This window comes from Scomber scombrus, chromosome 23 (genome assembly GCF_963691925.1).
Source record: "Scomber scombrus chromosome 23, fScoSco1.1, whole genome shotgun sequence".
NCBI classification, from domain to species: domain Eukaryota; kingdom Metazoa; phylum Chordata; class Actinopteri; order Scombriformes; family Scombridae; genus Scomber; species Scomber scombrus.
Window position 1 is genome coordinate 9,254,740 of NC_084992.1, and position 20,976 is coordinate 9,275,715.

General features: G+C 41.8%; 1 protein-coding gene across 1 annotated transcript; it reads left to right on the forward strand.

Moving 5' to 3' along the window:
* Nucleotides 1–10,098: 10,098 nt before the first annotated feature.
* Nucleotides 10,099–20,456, forward strand: gal3st3 (galactose-3-O-sulfotransferase 3). Its single transcript, XM_062444441.1, has 3 exons — nucleotides 10,099–10,132; nucleotides 17,523–17,619; nucleotides 19,136–20,456. Coding segments are annotated over exons 1-3 (1,419 nt in total). The 5' UTR covers nucleotides 10,099–10,131.
* Nucleotides 20,457–20,976: the final 520 nt, after the last annotated feature.

Consider the following 20,976-nt stretch of genomic DNA (forward strand, 5'->3'; position numbering starts at 1 on the left):
TGTTTTGTTTTTTTTTAAAACTTTTTTTACTTATAGTGGTATTGGTTTCCACCCAAAGCAGCTTAAAAATACCTTGATTGATATCGTTTTTACACAAGAGGCTGTAGTGCTAATTGAACTTCCAACTCTGGCGCTGTTGCTGCTCAGACTCACCTATCAAACCACACTGGATCTTAAATCTGCCTTTATGTTTTTGCTTGGATCATTAGCAGTGGATTTGCTCAGTACTTTGCTGGCACTCCTACTTTTCTGCTCCAGCTTTATCTGTTCCATTCACCTGATTAAGAATAAACCTCATGGCTTGTTAGTTGTTAATATTTAGGACATTTCTGCAGAAGATAGGATTTCCTCCCAGGTGCCTATAAATAATCCTGCATGGGTTTGAACCCATGAGGTGAATGGGAGACTCTGAGAAGGTTTAGCCCATGTGTAATCCTCTGTGTCCCTAGAAGAACTAGGAGAGGTGCCCATGAGCATTACCAGTACAGCTGCCCAGGACAATGGCTATAGAAGTCAAAAGACAATTTTCATCTATTCGGCAAGAAGAGGTAGTTATTCAAAAGGGAGTTTTTTGCAGGATTTAATCTCATAAATACAGAGTAACTCAATCCATTGCATTTGCCACCAAACACCATCTGCATCATTTCCATGTAAAAAACAAAAAGTTTGATGGACACTTGATCATAACCTAGATGAATCAGATAAAACCTGTAAAGAGCTGCAGAAAAGTAATGTTTCAAATCTATTACCAGGGTGGTTTAGCAGCATATGATGGCTATTGATTGGTATGTTACAACCTCTGATGCAGTACATTCTATTGCAGCATGCCACGCAATAGGATGCAATGCACCACCAGTGGCAGGTGATCTATCACATACACACTGTGATTTAATCAATAAGTGTGGGGGGGGGGGGAAACTATGATGTATTTACTCATGGGCAGTTGTGTCAGGCAGCCAGAAGTCTACTGCACATAAGCTGGAGTTTTGCTGCGTGCATCTTTACGTGCAGTAGAAAGTCTGGATGAAATTTATTTTGATGACATAAATAGCAACCAAAATAGTGAGACCCGTGGGGCCAAATACAATCTCAACCAACATTACTGTCGTTCAGAGGCTGTAGTAGGTTCAATTTTAAAGTTAGAGTGAAGATATGGGTATAATATGAAACTAGGCCTAAGGCATCCATTGTTATCATACTAGCGTGTCGGGAAGGGAGCTAAATAATGTTCCAGTTAGGCTAAATTTTGGTGGAGGAAAAACTGGCACGGTTATGTTCAAAGGGGTTCCCTCCACCTCTCACCTCAGGATATCTGAATGAAAATAGGTTCTATGGGAACCCGCAAGTCTCCCCTTTACATATATGCCAACTTTATGCTAATGTCATGCAGTTTGGGGCAAAAACCGTGCAGTTTTTTGAGTAGAGTATAAATGTGTTATTGTCACCTATTCTAAAAATGGTATATTTGAATATTTCTGCACTGTGGTCCCTAAGCATGAATTGGGTATGACTGGAAAGCTGAGACTGTTGTGGATTCAAAAGGCCCAGTTTTATTCATGTACACAGTACCCATTTCATTGTAGTGAGACCATTTTTAAAAAAAACTGACATATTGTGACCTCTGGGATAATCGCAGCCTTATGAAGCTTTTCAACTACAGTTACCAGAACAGAAATGCTCGCCAGCCAGTCACTGAATAATGCAATTCTTAAGAAATCTCCAAATGTCAAACGTTTTTGATACACAATCACACACGTTTTTCAATGGTGTTCATTGAAGTGTCTAAATGTGTATTTTGGAGGGATTTTTGACCATTTTTATCAATTCTCGAGTGGTCAGAAATGGAAATAATAATATTTAATATATATATTATATATATTATATATAATAATAACAAATTATGAGACATGATTGAGCATGCAAATGGACATCATATACGTCCATCATAATGCTCTAAGCCCTTTTACACTCTTTAAAAAAAAACTTTGAATAGGCGCCTAACTAAAACACACAGTGCTGAGCAGCATTTCAAATTAACCTTCATGTTCCCAGCTATCAGGTGATGTATACCACTTCTATATCCACCTAAAAAAGACAACATTTGGGACTATGGTGGGTCTCTAAAGTTTGATTAATAGAACTCTGTAGATTGTGCCCTTGTATGTCTTTGTATTTTCATACAAATCACTACAGGCTACCCTGTCTGTCTGTCCACGTTAGCAGCATTTCCAAGTCTCTGATGTAAGCCGACAAGCTTTTTATATGAGCTTGTACGAATTCCATCGCGGTGAAGCGGAGCCTTTAATGTTCCTTCTGTCTACAATCGTGACAGTGTCACTGTCTAATTGCAGCATGCAGGCAGCTCTTTTGGTTTTTCTGCTCTGGTGCTGGAAGAATCAAAGCTCTCCGGGTTGAGATACTCCCGGTGGGGGCGTTCGGGACGGGGTGGAGAGTTTTGGCACTGCTGAAAATATACAGTAACTCTGAGAGAAGCTGGCGTGTTTAGATTCATAAATCTTGCTCATTTGTCGTGTTGTTGAAATGGGGCCTTCCCTTTTATCTTTAGTGAGGGGGGTAAACATAAGTGGCACACTGCAGCAGAATACACTATCATCCAATAAAACTGAGAATACATAAATAAGCTGAGGTCCAAACGAACCTGCTGGATCACTCAGCTCCCTAGGCAATGTGCTGGTAATTGGCGTCCAGCTTAAGCACAGAGCAGCGGCACAGGGGGCTTAGTGAAAGGCCTACAAGTGCAACAAAAGCAAAGTATAGTATACGACACTCTGGTTAGCTCAGCTGATGTCAACTCTGCAGGTCGGGCCGGGGAAAGCTGGGATTTTGTCTGCTGGAGGTGCTTTAGGGCTTCGCCTCGGAACATCAAATTAATTTGGCAAGGAGGAATCCTGCGTCTTATGTAAATGAACAGCTGAGTTGCAAAAGCACATTGAGTTCCCTGAGCAGAATATGAATGCAGATAAATAAAGGAGGCAGGAGTGATATTTTGCTAGACTGTTTCCCCCGCTGAAGTACACACTCAAACAAAAAACAAAACAAGCGGAGCAGCAACCTTTTGAGTGTTTATGATGATGTTTTTTATTTGGGAGTGGTGATTGAGACGCGAAGTGTAAAGGAGTGCTAGAACAAGTACAAACCTCTTGATTGTTCATTTCTGGCCGAGGCTCCGAGAAAATTGAAGTGGTCGCCTCTGTTGCTTAAAAGTATTGGGTCTGCTTTTCAAAAGTACTTCTATATGGAATGGATTTTCTCTTGCGGAAAATGAAGCCTTTGTCATTTCCACAGCAAATAAAATGTAGTTTCAATAATTTAAAGATACTGAAAAGGTTGGTGTAGTTGTAAGAAAGAATAATAAAAAAAGAAAAGCGTTCTATCTGCTGCTGTCATTCTTCAGCGTTAGCGTCTGTTATCATTCAGACATTATCACAAATCTGTTGTCGAGGCAAAGCGCGGCACAGCCCGGCGTAGTGTGGGGATTAAGCTGTAGTCGATGTGTAGTGTGTTTATATGCAAAGAGAGAAAACACAAGATGTGCTTGTCATTTGACTTCGCCAAAGGGAACATTGTCTTGCTGATGTTTTCTGTCTCTCTGCCTCTTGTTCCCTCCCTGGATTTGGCGTAAGACGCTTGCCAGTAAAAAGTGATCTCAAAGGCTTTCATCAATAAGTGCACAAATACACGGCCTGATGTTGATTCTGCCTGCTCAATCAGTCTCAGACCTCTTTCATTCTCCTTTTGCATATTCCCTTGTTCCCTGTTTGCCTTTTGTGAAATATCATCTTTCTCCCTCCACTCCCTTCATCTATGCTCGCTGTCCCTCACTCACCCCATTTTCTCCCCATCTCTGCTGCTCTCTCATCACTCTCTCTCGGGGGTCATTTAGGGCAAGATAAAACCTGTATCTGTGGGTCCACAGGGAGTCTACCCTGCAGACAAGTAATGATCCAGACCCACTCACAGGCTACATTCACACTAATAAGTTCTCATTTTATAAAGGTGTTTCAAAATGAAAATGATCTGATTCCTGTTGCACCTTTTTAGCACCGTTTCAGATTTAATCTCCATCCTTACTAACACACCTGAAAACACACATACCACATGAACATTCACATACTCTGGGCATGCATGTGCATCGACAACCATTGATAAAACTCTCCAACCAGGCACTGGTGGGATAATAAAAAAACTCAAGAAAGTCAGTAAATCAGTCAGCATTCATCTATAAATGAATGTGGGAGATTCTTATAGTATCTGCTGCCCACAGCTTCTTTATATTGTGTGAAAAGCTTCTCCTCCAGTTCATTAAACCCCTGCAGCATCTGAAGGCAGCAGGACTGATGTGTTGATAAACCCCTCAGCCTCGGAGAAGTGCCTCGGCGGAGCGCAGTGCAATTACGCCGCGGCCGTTCACCGTGTTTACCTTTAAATCACCTGATGACACCGGGCTGCTACAGAACAACCACACACACTTCTACACACATCAGTCTGGTTGATTATAACTTCATATTCTGCTTTTTGTGATGGAGGTGTCGGGTCAGCAGGGCTCATCACAGCCTTTTTCTTTTTACCATATCAATTTATTTTGTATTTTAATCACTATTATAACAACTAATTGATAAAACACACGGCTCCATCTGTGTTTGGGTGCAGATTTGTGGTGATGTGTGTTCATGTTGTGATACTCTGAAACCATCCAGACGACCAGTCTTGTTGAGCCGTCGTTATCACATTTAACAGTGATCGTCACAGCTGTTTCAGAGCTATGAGAGCAGCGATGTGATTGACTGAGAGACTATTTAATAATCACCACACCCGCTGATCTATATTCACTTTCACTCATCCCTTTTTACACGCCGCGCTGCTGCAAATACATGAACCAAAATAGCAGGTGCACATAGAGACACCCACACAGTCCTTGCGCCTCTGTGCTTGGCATTTATTATTCAAATTTCAACTGAGGGTGCAGAACATTAAACAGAGGGTGCAGTGAATGCTTTTTCACCCTAGTAGATCCAGGTCTGTCATGGTTTTAAAAGGTCTCTGTTTCCACCCGTCCAGACTTAAACAGGACCAGCAGGTGTTTCAAAAGTCTCTGTTTTAGGGGTTTGAAAGTGTCGGAGTATTGTGGACACCATGATGTTTATTTGCATATAGAGCAGAAAAGTGAGGTCCAATCATCAAGTGGTCACTGGAGACACATGTGGAGACACAGTCTAATACTAGGTGTTAACTGATGTACTTAAAGCTTTTCTCATGTGATTCAATCACTGGAGACACATGTTAATGCCAGGTGTGAACAGGTCCTCAGGCACAGTAACGCGCAAACACATATATACACACATGCAAGCAAAGACAGATGATTACAGAGGCGCCCGTACAAACCTCTTGATTGTTCATTTCTGGCCGAGGCTCCGAGAAAATTGAAGTGGTCGCCTCTGTTGCTTAAAAAGTATGTGTCTGCTTTTCAAAAGTACTTCTATATGGAATGGATTTTCTCTTGCAGAAAATGAAGCCTTTGTCATTTCCACAGCAAATAAAATGTAGTTTCAATAATTTAAAGATACTGAAAAGGTTGGTGTAGTTGTAAGAAAGAATAATAAAAAAAGAAAAGCGTTCTATCTGCTGCTGTCATTCTTCAGCGTTAGCGTCTGTTATCATTCAGACATTATCACAAATCTGTTGTCGAGGCAAATCGCGGCACAGCCCGGCGTAGTGTGGGGATTAAGCTGTAGTCGATGTGTAGTGTGTTTATATGCAAAGAGAGAAAACACAAGATGTGCTTGTCATTTGACTTCGCCAAAGGGAACATTGTCTTGCTGATGTTTTCTGTCTCTCTGCCTCTTGTTCCCTCCCTGGATTTGGCGTAAGGCGCTTGCCAGTAAAAAATGATCTCAAAGGCTTTCATCAATAAGCGCACAAATACACGGCCTGATGTTGATTCTGCCTGCTCAATCAGTCTCAGACCTCTTTCATTCTCCTTTTGCATGTTCCCTTGTTCCCTGTTGGTCTTTTGTGAAATATCATCTTTCTCCCTCCACTCCCTTCATCTATGCTCGCTGTCCCTCACTCACCCCATTTTCTCCCCCTGTTCTCCCCATCTCTGCTGCTCTCTCATCACTCTCTCTGGGGGGTCATTTAGGGCAAGATAAAACCTGTATCTGTGGGTCCACAGGGAGTCTACCCTGCAGACAAGTAATGATCTAGACACACTCTCAGGCACGCTCATGCACTAACATATACATACACACAAAGAAGAAACTGCTGCACACACACACACACACATTAACATGTTGCAGTAAGGACATGCACTTGATTTAATTCTTTCTTTGCCTGCATCTCTAAAAGGTCCAGGAACAGGGTGGGGCAGATGTTTAAAAAGCACCGCAGGGGCACTGGCCAGAGAGCCCTGACTGCCTTTACTGTAAAGATAAAGGGTTGGAGGAGTAGCTACGTGATAGAGAGAGGAAAAGGAAAAGCCTAGCAGAGAGGAGGGGTGGGGGGGGGGGCATTGAGGTGCAGTTTAGATTAAAGTAATGAGGACTGGAGGGAGACAGTGGGGAGAGAGCGATAAGAGAAAGAGTCTTTGCTCGGGTGCAGACAGAAGCTGTGATCTTCTTCGGCTCAGGGCTCCCACAAAATAAGAAGAGCTCGATTCACACTGATGCAGCACTGTGCTCGTCGGCTGCTCGTATTAAGCTCCAAGTTAAGAAGATGCTGCTTATTACACATCCGTTTGCTTTAGTTATAAACAACAACAACATATTGTTATTTAAAGTTATGCTGCAGCTACAGTGACCGAAAGCATCCAACAGAGCACTGATACCAATTAAACTAATGAAGTTACCACGTGTCATGTTAAATATAATAAATACAGAATAGCACTGCGAACTGGTGAGAAATTGAAGGATCAGGGAATGCAACAACACTGCAACATGGTATATAATACTACAAGGAATCATTTTACAGCTTATTTTTTGACTGGGAGGTTATCACAGAGGCAATCATTTTTTAGTATCCTCATGAGGTCGACAGTGGAAATACAGACAGCTCTGGACAATTCTGCTTTTTTTTAGGTCTCTCTGTTTGGACTTGAACGAGAACACTGAGTTTTTGATGCTGTGCTAATATCAGTCTGAAAACAGCCTCAGTGCTTGTAGTGTAAATGTGTCCTTAAAGCTACAGTCTGAAAGGGTTTTTTCTTGTGTTTTTTGTCTAGTTGAAACATGCTCCAAATGATATGCCATTCTCCCAGCGTTAACACACGTCAAGTCCTCTGGGTCCTGTTCTTCAAATGTGGCTTAACTTATTCAGGCTAACATGCTGCTATCAAGCTCAAATAATCCTGTTAATTCTCATCCAGCAAATTTGGTTCTTTGAAGGCAGTTTGAGGATTGATTTATTTTAATACGGATGAAGTCATCATGTTTAAGTAAGAGAAAAAAAAGAGTTGAAAAGTTGAAATCATGAGCAGTTTTCATGATCATGTGATTGCTTTTACATGCTGTGCTGGCAATCCTCCCAGCATGTATAGGACATAAATCTCCTTTTATGCATGTTGCTGCATTGTTACCACTGTTATTTTGTTCTACATTGTGCTGCACAGTGTTTCTAATGTTTCCACACTTTCAGCACTGTTAGATGTTAACCAGTGAATGTGGTTAAACTGACAGTGATGCTGCGATGAAAACAAAACCTTGTTATACCAGCTTTAATTGCATAAACATGTTTCAGCAAAGTGACTTCTGTGGTTAATCATTTAATACCGTTTAGTGTTTAGGCTCTGGCTCCATTGATCCTCTAAGACTCTGAATCTTTTAGTTAGTTTTAAATCAATTTGGATTGATTTAGTTGTGTATTGTGTCGTGTGTAAGTACAGACAACTCTTGTGACAATTAATCCATCAGATTTGAATGATAATGTCAATAACCTGTTTCATTATAAATATGAGAAAGTGAAACATTTGTAATTGAAAATGAGTTCATGTACAGGATATAGTTCACCCAAAGCTACCTTGGCAAGATCCAACTACCTGTCGATAAGCCTGAACTGTTACAGATTTGGGCTTAAAGGATGGTTTCACAATTATTCAAGTCTGTCTTAAAACAACAGTCAGGAGCCCAAATAGACATTGAAACATGCTTTTCTTTCTGTAATCATTCCTCCTGTTCGTAGTGGTCATTAGAAGATCCTTTCAATGTATTTACATTGTAAGTGATGGGGAACAAAATCTACAAGCCTCCTTAAAAAAATTATTTAAAGTTGATCTGCAGCTTACATTAAGCTTCAGCTGTACAAATGAGTCAAATCAAGTAGATATCTTTCAACATTACAATCTTTCTAGCGCCAAAGTCCTTCTTTTTGTTACTATTCTTCCACTACAGCTCAACAGGGAAACACAAAGAGGAAACCCGATGCTAAAAACGACTGTACATTTGGCAGATATCCAGATTGATATGACTAACTCAGACAGCTGAAGCCTCATATAGGCTTCAGATCTGCTTTTAAATGCATTTTTGCAGTAAATGACTGTGTAGACAGACTGTGGGTTTTTGCCCACATCACTTACACTGAAAGCACATTTGAAGGAGATCTTTTAACAGCATGAACAGGAGGAATGATTACAGCGAGGAAAACCTCTTTCTGTGTCCATATGGGCACATGACTGGTGTTTTAAGACTCACTTGAAAAATCCTTTAAGGACTTTTTACTATGGCAACAGAGAAAGATGCTTTGAGTCCATCTATCCTCAGATCAACCCTGTCGTCTTTGCTCAGGTCGTTGTCAAACTTCCAGTGTTTTCTGATTGCGGACATTAATCCTCAGTACTCTGCCAACATCCTACTTGTGCCTGGAAAAAGTCCCTGCCTCACCCCATATTGTGTATTGCGACGCAGGATTGTCATCAACTGTGTGCTGGTATGTGTGTTGGCCTAAGACGTAAGCAGTAAACAGCCTTCCTGGAAAATTAATGGATTTCTTAGATGACCCGGAACGGCCTTTGGGGATTTATTAGAACTTGTTATACAGTAGCTCTCCACAGTGTGTAGTTGAAACAAAAAAGGTCTTGTCATTTCGTTGGCTTGCTCTTGAGTAAATCCTCCAATCATTAAAAAAAAGAAGTACGTTCTTGAGCAGTAACTCTTAGGCAGCTGGGGATTTAATGTCAGGACAAATTTGTGTGCAGCTGTTCGACTGCCTGTCCAGTTGTTGCTTCTTTTTTTCTTCCACAGAAGTTGAGTGAAGCAGCGAGCCGGCATAAGGTCACCTCATGAAATTGTATGCCTTGTAAGCAAAGTCAAGCCAGAGTCACTGCACCTTGTAAACAGTAATAATAAGACGTGATACCTATTGATCACCGCAGGGTAGAAAACTGCAACGAGAGATCAGACCTCAGGGTCAACTGCCCTCGAGGCTGGTGAGGGATTTGGTTTCAAGGACTTTTCTATAGGGTTGGTTTTCCTCACCATCAAGTTTTATATAAACATGTAGATAGTTTTAGTTTGATATCTGATATCTCTGCCTCAATTCCCAAGCAGTTAAGCTGAATAAAATTCAATTTGTGGGGCTCATAGTATTGAATATGGAAAATTCAGCCCTAATGAGCAACATCCCTGGTGTCCTGGATAATCAGGTTTGGCATTATAGGTGCAAAGGTGCTCTAATAAAACAATAACTGCAATGTTGTTTTAGGACAGATCGGCTGCTATTAGATTTATTCAATGGTCCTACAGTCACAAGACGTACAACTCAACCATTCAAAGCTGTTGTATAATGTGTCCATCCATAAAGAACACCCCTGCTGACCTGGATAATATATAAAATACAATGTTATGAGGTTTTATAGGCAATATATCATAGGTACAAAGGTGCTCTGATAAGACAATAACTGGGATATTGTTTCAGAAAAGATCTGCTCCTCTTGCATTTCTTCAAAGTGGCACTCCACCACATCGATTTTTCCCCTTATTATAGACACAGGACGTATTACTCAACCAGCCAAAACTGTTGTATAATGTGTTCTGCAGCTCTGGGGGAGATTTGAGAAAATCTAGGCTTGGGCAACAGACAACAAAATATGTTTATTTATTTAATAGAAAACTGGTAGCATGGAGTTTGAAAAAGCTTCTTTTCCAGAAATGAAAGGTTAGTTATCTGTGTGCATGACATATGAGGTATAGATATAGATATGGGGTAGATGTGAGGGGGATTCTTATGTTTAAGACTTGTGAGCATCCTTAAGGCAGTTAAATCACTGCAGAGTTGGGCGCATAAGTATTAAAACACTACGCATTGGCAATATAACAATATATCCATTGAATTCAGTCAGTTGGTTTGTAAAAATGAAACTAACAACTGTAACATTGTTAGAAAATGGTGAGAAATGTCAATGCTGTTTCTCAATGACCAAGATGCAACTAAAATGTCTTGTTTTTTCCTGACCAACAGACCACAACCCCAATATATTCAGTTTACATGAAGGTATAAAAGGAATGAGGAGGTCAAGTTGCATTATGGGAATTTTAGGATCCAGGGCATTTGGAGCTTGACTGTAAGGGACGAGATGTCAGGATGAAAATGCAAAACTAAACTCCTGAAGTTCTTTCTAAATAAAAATCAAAACAATGAGCATGGCTAGATTACACCAGAGGTAGCGCTAATTTGCGTGAACTGACCCTTTTAAGCCACGCTAGGTTGAAAGAAGGCTGATGCACCCTCCTGCTCCCTCGTCCCACAGCCGTCACTGTCATGTAGTGCTCATTAATTTTTGTGAATGGAGCTTCAAATTGCTGTCGGAGCACTTTTTAGCTTACGTAGCCTTTTACCCCGTGATCATCTGCTTGCTAGCAAACTAGCATTTTCCACATTGCTGTTGAAGGGCAACGTTAATGCTAATGCACCCCTCGGGTCTGAGAGCTGCCTGTGTGTCTGTATCTATTCACAGTGTTAGATGGTATGTCAGGCTTTGCCCTTGGTTTCCCGCAGCAACAGTCATCTTGTTACTGATGGCCGGACTATTGGTCATCTCCCTGGTGGCTGCAGAACAGCTGTGCATATGCGTGTGTGTGTGTTAAAAAACGAAAGGGGGGGTTGGTTAAGGTTGACATATGTGCTAAAGCTATGGGCTGTCGTACCTCGGTATGTTCACTGGTTTGGAAGACAAACAGCGTTATGAGAGTTTAGGAATCATTCATCTTATATTGATGACAGTGTGAGAGCTCAAAGCCTCAAAGTGCATCTGTGTAGGTGTGCGTGTTATTTTTCTGAAACCTTACAGAGCGTTTGAGTTTTAAAAACCCCCTCAGGAGAGGTCAAAGGTCATCATATGAGATCAGTACAGATGACTGGATCATGGAGAGAAGCAGCTGCTGTTGCCCCGGAGGACTGAGCATGAAGCCACCTTCATATGCTCTTTAGGCTGTCGTCAGCTGTGTGTGTGTGTGTGTGTCTATGTGGTGAACATCTGTGTGTGGGGGGGGGGCCACAGTTGTTATGTTTTTGTCTAGATCATGTAGGACATCTTTTTTTAAATGTTCTATCTTTTCACCCAGTGTGTATTTTATGTCTTTGAATTATATATCTATATTTGTTTATGTCAGACGCTGTGACAGTGGCTTCAAACTTTGCAGAAGGCAAAACTCTCCCAAAACTCTCTCATTCTTTTTCATTGATTCATGAACAGCTGACATTTTGGAGCCATCACGTTTTCACATTGTAGCAGGAGCGTTGGAGAGAGAAAAGACCTCTGGGAGAGATGGAGGCAAGCTGACAGAAAGATAAAGACAGAGAGAGACAAAAAGAAAAGATGTGCAGGGAAAATAGAGGAAATGAAGTTTAAATCACCTGCAGGGAGAATTTAAGAGAGATAAGAGGATCATTCCTTCACACATCTTCTTCTGAAATCATGTTGTGTTTGTGAGGCGCAACAACACAGCCACGGAAAAAAGCTTGAAACACATTAGCAGCAATTAAAGCTGCACTAATCAATATTATTACATTGACACTGCTGACTGCTTGTACTCTATGTGAATGGTGAACACACAGAGAAATATCAGCTGGCTGCAGTGACCCTCAACTCTACGGATCATTTTATCATTTCCAGCTCTAAAGCTCTAAAATATGGAACCTGTATCGGACCAAAACATTTATAAGATTGTAATGCTCTCAATTACTGATCAATATCAAAAGTCCAGTATTGGTCTGTCTGTGGTCATAAAAAACACTTGAATCCACATATGCTTTGGCTCAGTTTTATCAGTTTCCTTTTTCTATGTGTAACCATGGCAACGGGTTAAAATCACAGGAATGAACGGCTAACTTTTGCCTCGTAGCCTTTTACTGCTGAGGCTCAACATACTCGACTCTAATTTAAAATCTTTGGCGAGTGACCACGATGTAAAGCGGATAATCCACTCTGAGGCTCTGCGTGCACTGCTTAGTCGAGGCAAAGCGGTTCTTATCTTCACGTCATGTGTTGAAATCCTTTAAAACACACACCTCCTTCTGGATTATCCCTCCCTTAATCATTAAAACAGTGCACAAATAGGGTCTTAATATCTATTACGGTATCTTTTCTCCTGTGTCGCTTCTCTTCTGAATCATTGTGTGCTAAAAGAAAGATCCAATGTCCTCCTTCTATGTGCTCATATCTGCACCGATCGTTAAGAGAAACCTAATCACACCTTTTTAATTAAAGAGGCCAGAGTGTCAGTGCAGGAGGACGGAGGACTGAGGAGGAGGAGGATGAGGAGAAGACGGCAGTAGATGAGGGTGGATAAAGGGAAGAGGTTGAGCCTGTCTGCTGAAAGCCACTTAAATCCCTTTTTATTAACTGTCTGTGACACCTGATCTACCTCCATCCCCTCACACACACACACACACACACACACACACACACACACACACACACACACACACACACACACACACACACACACACACACACACACACACACACTGAGCTATGAACCAGCACCGCTTATCACAAGAAACAGCCCCTTCGTTTCTGCTGCATAGTTTCATAGTGCTGACCACGTCGCAACGCTGCCAGTCTGTGCTTCATTTCATATTTAGTTTAATTCAAAACAAGTATTATGTGACATTTTCTTATGCAAATGGAAGCTAACCTTGAGCCGAAGCAGCCAGTGTAACTAAATGTAATTGACCGTCCGGGAAAAGGTGACATTTCTTAGGATAGGGATGAAGAGTTCATTCTGCTCCACTTATATTTTTCTTTTGTTAGGGGAATATATGCAAGCAGCTGTAACAGGGAAAGAAAAGGGCTGTTTAATTACATTTCAGGTCATTTTGATCATCATTTCTATTGGTTATAATACTGGAACATACTGGGAACTTAGTGAAATCACTACAACACACAAAACACTTTATATTGAGGTAAACTGTGTAAGGGAGCACCTTCAGAATAGCCAGTAGTGATCGTTCATAGCACAGGCATATAGTTTTACTTACATACTGTACATATTTAGATATTTAAACTCCTTTAAAATAACTAATTCTTCTTTTGCAAATAAAAAATAGATGTGCAAACTTCTTATTATTTTCATCCCTCTCATTTTTCTGCTGTTGTCTGTCGTCCTTCAGCTGTAACTTTTGCACAAATTCGGACCACCTAGAGCCAATTTCCATTTTATTTGTTTTTATTCATGCTGACTCTAATACTCACTCCAGTCTGAGCACAACTTTAGGGGTTTCATTGTTGTGTATGAAATACAAACAGCTTCTCTATCACTGGTTAAATACTGACTTTATTTGACAATGAAGGTGCAAAGGTGAAATGTTTTTTCCTGTCAGAGAGTTGCATTTCCTCCAGTGAGTGTCAGGTGATTGACGGTAAGGAGACGTTGATGTGACGAGGGCACAGATAGCCTATGAAAACATTCAACTTGGGCACAGTGAAAATGAAATAAAGCAGAACTAAATGAATGTGTCATGTTTAGTGTAATGAATTATCTTGCTCAGAAAATTTACATGTCAGTGGAGGTTGTTTTTCACTAGATACAATGACCGTAAATGACTTTCTGACGAGAAAACATGAAAGTGAACATCTCCAACTACTCACACTGCGTTCAGACAGACATGAAACAATGCAAAAGAGACAGGAAACGTTAAAAAAAGAACATTTTATTTATTAAAGAGTTGAACTTGTTCCCAACCTTAAAAGTGCAGCGAGATGTTCTCAACCTTCTCTGAAAGCAACTGTGCACTTGTGGCAGTAAAATAATATTGGCATGCTATGTGTAAAGAGGACACATCGGTGGGTAAATAAACCCTGCGTAGGGTTTGCTGAGTGCCATTTAACACTCTGGAATTAGTTTGAGATATAAATTGCCTTGTGGAAAAGCCTGAATTTCCTGTTCCTGTGATAATGGTTGTGGTGCAAATGAATAAAACTAAATATGAATTTATGAATCCTTTGGGTGATTTAACAAGAAAAGATGCCAAACAGTCTGATTTCAGCCTCTTAAATGTGAGAATCAACAGCTGCCATTCTGTTTTTCATTATTGTAAATTGAATATTTGGAGCTCTTTGGGCTGTCGGTTGGACAAAGCCTGCTATTTTAAAGTGTCCTCTTGTGCTCTTTTCTCCATTTTTCTGCAATTTTAGACACCAAACCATCAGCAGATTGCTCGATAATGAAATTAAATGATAAGTTGCAGCCCTAATATCCCCAATGATCCCATTATGTTGTTTGTGCTTCTTGTGCCTGGGATGTGATGTTTTTGCTCGGATAAATTGTAAATGAGGTCTCTACCTCAGTATATCTCTGAGTCTAAATAAAGGTTGAAATGAAATGAAAAAAAAGAGATCAGCTGACATTTAGAGGTTGACGGAGGGAGAAAGGAACACTCACATCAAGGATAGATCAGTTTCAGCATTTCAAGCATTTATCCAGTGAATCATAAGGCATTGCAGTAGAAAACAATACATCATGATGCACTGTTACTAAACTATGGTGGTATCGATCCACAGAAATGATGGCTAACTACTCACTCCTTAGCTGTAATGCATGCACTCATGCAGGTGAACCAGCTGTCTTTGTAATTCCCATTACCGCCAAATAAACGGACACACCTTCTTACACACATGCACACCCAAACCTATACTCTTGTTTTAGTGTGGTTCAGTAGTCAAATGGATTTGTACTAGAGTCTGCATCACTTTCTATGCCGTTTGTCTTGCAGAGTCTTTGCATCCCCTCTTAATCTTTCATCATTATGTGGAATTTAAAAAGAGAAGCAAACTGCATTCCTGTGAAATCTGTGTCCTGTGAAGGTTTAGGTTTGAAAGAAAAAAAACAACAACAACAAAAAAAAGCAGACCGGTTGGATAAACCAGGGTTATGAATGAATAATGATTTCCCTTCCCTCAACATCTGCTGCGGTGCCCTAAAGCGAGGCACTTAATGACTCTGGCTGTACTGGAAAGCTCACAGATCTGAATGTGTGTAACCGTGTGAATAATTAGACCAATCATTTGACTTTCCCTCAATAACAAAATGTAAAACTGTATGTGACGAAGCTATGAATGACAAGATATCGCTATTTTTAGACTACCAACTAGCCCAAAACCACTCAAAACTGTGTGCCTACAAGTCTATACATCGATTGGTGTGAGAGCGTTAGTGCATGTTCAGAATCAGAGAAGACTTTTGTGCATTTTTGTGTCCCTGCATGTGCACGTTTATGCACATTCCTGCTGAGCGCGGGCCGCCGAAGCAGCACGGTCGCAGCTGTTCAAGCGTTTCAGAGCTACAGCAAGAGGAAAAATGAAAGTCAGTGTCTCTCACTTTATCTTCCATGAGTTGACACAAGGTCAGCTGTCATTTTGTCACTGAACGCTTGAAATCACTGTTTGGGAAACATACCTGCTTTAACTTAGAGCCCGGGACTCATTTTTCCACCACGGTTGCTTAAATCTGCACATGAAATAATATCACAAATCCTGCCTATTCATGAGCTCAGAAGGATGACTCTTTGTTGTATACTGTGTTTAATTAGTTGTTACTGGGATCATATACTTTTCGTGTTATTTTTATACCGCTATGACGTCGGATGTCTTTGTTAAACATGGTCAAAGCTTCAAAACGTGTAAAAATCATTCCTGGAAGTCAAAACCTGCTCTCAATGCTTTGTTTGTTATGTTACCTCTACTTCCTCCTCATGACTATTCGCACATTCCCACAAAAGCTCGTCCAATTGTTCCGCAGATTGTCCACTTTCCGATCAGATTTGGGCTCAAACATGTAAGTTATGTTTAGATTTTAGAGCATCAGAGTATAAGTATAGACCTGGAAATGTGCATGATACGTCCCCTGTAAGTCATTTGTCAACCATAATTGGCACAAATTAATAGACTCCAGCTTCTTGAATGTAAATTGCTGTTTTACTCTAATGGATGTCACTGCAAGGTGAATATATTTAGGTTTTGGACTCTATTTTGGACATTGTACAGTATTTTAAACTAAACCACTTATCAATTTGTTCATAAACAGTACGACTATTACTTGCAGTCTACAAACATCCTGTGAAATTAAATTTGAATACCAGAGTGGTTGGAAAATATTATTTCACCAAGCTCCCTGTCTGCGTAGCAAACCCTTAATGATCAAGTTCACTTGAGTGGGTGGCAGTAACACCGCCGTTGTTAGTCGTTTCCCACTGGGGTCGTCCATGCTTAAAAACGATGCACTCATGGTACTCCGGCACAATTCGGATAATAGCATCCACAAAATGACATACGCTGTGTCAACATACCGCTGCTCAGAGTGAGGCGAGCACGGCTTCGTGTCTGTTGGCATGTGTGCAGATGGTAACGGGACTGTGTAATCAAGGAGAGAGACACCGGCCATTGTTATGCAAGTGAGATGCCACCGAGAGAGACTTGGACTCCTTCCCAGGTTCCATTGCTGTCGTAGCATTTTAGCAGCGCAGGTCAAGTGACACTGGGGAGTTTCACTGACACTGGGACTCTCACCGTGAAGTGCTGTTGGTTTTTCACATATGCATATCCCTCGTTACTGACGGGACCTAACGGACAGGGGCATCAGTCCAGGGTGTGAGCCAAGAGAATATAAAAGGGTTTAACAATGAATGTGACTATTACTGCTGTGAAAGGTAATGAAGGTATCATTCATTGTATTATTACACAGTGACAAAAGCCGAGCCCACACTACCTTCTCCTGCTAATGGATCCTAGCAATTATTTGCTGAATAAATCCTTCTCACCATGTCCGTCTCTTCCTCTTGTTCGCATTCTTTATTCCCTTTTTTCTCTCCTCGTCTCTGCTTCCTTTCATCTTTTCCCTACCGTTTTCTCCTCTTGTTCCCTAATTCCCTGTTGCCCATTTTCACTGGCATTCTCCTTCCCGGCTCATCCTCGTTTTCGCTCTCTCATTACACCTGCCCTCGTTCTCACTCTTACCTACTCTACCTTCTCGTCTGACTCTCGCTCTTCTCTCTTTTCTTTCCTCCCACAGTCCCAGTGAAGCCGAGAGCGATGTCGCAGAAGAAGATATTCCTGGTCTTCGTTGCCATCAGTACTGTCAGTCTTCTGCTGCACCATGGGGGCCACTTGAGCTGGTGAGTGATTGAAACACGCCCACACGTGTGCAAACACACACATACTAATCACATTATATACCCTCTGTATATCTCTCTGTAAGTCCATATGGTGCTCATGTTTTATGAAAAATGTGATGGTTGAAGCTACTGTCTGTTCCGTTTAAAGTGGCTTATTATAATAGCCAGATATGGACACTAGTTCGTCGAGGGACCAATTATAAGAGTAGCTGGATCGTAGATCTTTGACAGACCTGTATTCTGTTCTCGTACTCTTGACAACTTCACACTTTGCTCATGGAACCTTTTCCCCATCTATGTCTTTACTGCCTCACTTCATTGAACATTATTACTCAGCCCCTTGTCTTCCTACTTTCCACCTCCCATATCCCTGCCTGTTTAATATCGGACTCTCTAGTTTGATCTGTAGAGAATATTACATATCATAATACTGCAAAGTATTCAGTATGTATTCTCACATTTCTAAGTATAATTGGACTTTTCTGTGATTTTTTATTTAGCTTTTTTGCTGAGATACAAGTGTATCATATACGTTTGGCTACAGTGAGACTCCCAGTGCTTTCATTATTCTTTTTAGAAATATGACCCCATATTTTATAATCACATAGTGACCATGGCCTTCATACTTTGTGTCAGTCGTATGCTCACTACTGTACTATAATGCTGGGCTTTATGCTTGAAACCAATGGTGCTTTGTTAACAGCGATGCTCCAATCCAAATTTTTCTCTCATGATTCTGAAACTCATATTTGACTCATGATAACAAAACCTCAACTCAGGGTATAATGTGCTCTGTTTTCCCAGCTTTAAAATCTGTAAACCTCACCGTGTGGATCTCTTTGTGAACATTTTTTCATGTAACATGAGGCCAGCAATCATTGTGATGGTGGAAAACAGATTTTATGATAAATAAACTGTATTAAATATGACTAGTCAGTATTGGCACATGTACTGATCCAGCTATATTAATTTCTTTCCGAGTATGTATACGTATATAGATATCACATTAGCAAAAAGGATTCAAATCACATAACGAAACATAATTATCATTAATTTTGTTATTTTTTAATTACAATTGTTGGAAATCATATCAGTATATGAGATACTAGAATTTTGTAAAATGATAACACAGTAAGTTCATTTAATCATGAAAAGGCTCAACTGAAAAGTCAGTAAACATTCATATTGATTTATAGTTCAGCCCCGGTAACAAACATTGGGGACACACTTTAAAATATCTTGCACTCCCAGTTTCTGACACTCTGTTCTTCAACAGCTTTATCCTACTATCCAATGTCTGCCCCTTTGTCTCAGTCTCATATCTTTCCGATTCTCCTGCATGTTCACTTTCTAACTTTCCCATTCTTCAGCCTCTCACTCCACACCTCCATCTTTGCCATTATCTGTTCAGTGCCAGTGCAATTACGTCTGTAATATCACAGTTTTATTTGGAGTAACTGCTCCTTTTTCTGGAGTTAATGGAGCTTAAAATAAATGATTACTTTTCTTCCTTCAGGACCATGGAGGCCTTCCACCTCGGCTGTCCTGCCCTCCGTTCCCACCCTTCCCCGGGCCTGAAACCTAAGCACACCAACGTGGCCTTCCTCAAGACCCACAAAACGGCCAGCACCACCATGCAGAACCTGCTGTTCCGCTTCGCAGAGCGCAACAACCTGACCGTGGCGTTGCCTGTGCAGGCCTGTGGCCACCAGTTCTGCTACCCGCGCACCTTCACCTCTCACTTTGTCCACCCCCACACGCTGCCGCCGAACATCATCACCAGCCATATGCGCTTCAACAAGGCAGAAATGCAGCGTCTCATGCCTAACGACACGCTATACGTCACAATCCTGAGAGAGCCCGGCTCCATGTTCGAGTCCTTGTTCAGTTACTACAACCAGTACTGTCAGAGCTTCAAGAGGGTCCCCAACGGCTCCCTGGAGGCTTTCTTAGCCGAGCCCTGGCGCTACTACCGGCCAGATGAGAAGGACTCCATGTACGCACGCAACACCTTGACCTTTGACTTGGGCGGAGACAAGGATCGCCCCGCAACAGATGTGGCGTATGCTCGGGCTTTTGTGGCGGAAGTAGACCGGGTGTTCTCCTTGGTGATGATTGCGGAGTACTTTGATGAGTCACTAGTTCTCCTTCGCCATCTCCTCTCCTGGGATCTGGACGACATCCTGTATGTAAAGCTCAACATGCGGACACCGAGCTCCAAACGGAGCCTCACACCAGGCCTCCCTGCCAAAATCCGTGCCTGGAATTCTTTAGACGCACGACTTTATGACCACTTTAATGCCTCACTGTGGCGCCAGTTATCAGCTCTGGGTCCAGCTTGTGTTGCCAGGGAGGTCCGACTCCTTCGACAAGCTCAGGAGAGGCTGATGAGAAGCTGCTTCGGTGGGCGGATGCCGCTTCTTCGCTCAGCTGCGCAGATCAAAAACAAGGACCTCCGACCCTGGCAGCCTAGCGGAAAAGTCGACATAGTGGGTTACGACCTCCCGGTAAATCTCAGCCGTGGGTTCTCGAGCCTGGCCCAGGAGCTCTGCCTCAAACTCATCATGCCAGAAGTCCAGTACACACGGGTTCTCCTACGTTCCCAATCAATCCGCTACCGTCGAAGCTACCAGCTCCGGCCTCCACAGCAGACACATCCGCTACAGCAGCCCATACGCACAGTCCTGCCCCGGCATCCTCAAGTCCACCGCAGCCAACCACCGCCTGCAGCCCCTGGTCCTGCATCAGGAACAGGGTCCACCTCCACCTCAAGTCCTGTTGTAGGAACACAAGGTCGGACCACAAAATTAGGGTCCCCACAGACCCAGGCCTCATAGACTAGAAAATAAAGACTTGAATATTATTGAGTGTCCAAAGACTGCATTGCTCTACCCATCCTGACCCACGAGACAGTAGTCGGGGCTGTTCTTGACTCAATGTCTCTCCTATCCCTTCTAGACAGAGTTTGGGATAAAGATAAAGGAGGGAAAGGGGGTTAGACATATCTGGACTTGAACTTGAATCTCTCCCCTCTCTGGTCTGTGAAACAATATCAGGGTTGGCAGACACAAGGGGCGGGAGAAATCCACAATGGGACTCGGCTCAGTTGCACGCCTCTGCACGCAGAACCACAGCGGACTGGAGAGAGTTTTAGGTGAAAGTGGCTCTTTGAAGCAAATCTGTTATGTGCAACCGGGACTCAATAGGGAAGTGGCGATATCGGGCCTATTGTGAGGCACAGAGTGAGCTTTGTGTGTATCACACTGGTATAGTATCACGTTACTTGCTTTCATTCTCTGTTTCTCAAGCTCTCTGTCTCTCTGTCTCTCTAACATATGCCACTTAAAGTCCTTGAGA

What these genes read in the sequence shown, in the direction of transcription:
- gal3st3 (XM_062444441.1), top strand. An exon ending in CATGGGGGCCACTTGAGCTG is followed by an intron (nt 17,620 to 19,135) that starts GTGAGTGATTGA and finishes TTCTTCCTTCAG; the next exon opens with GACCATGGAGGCCTTCCACC.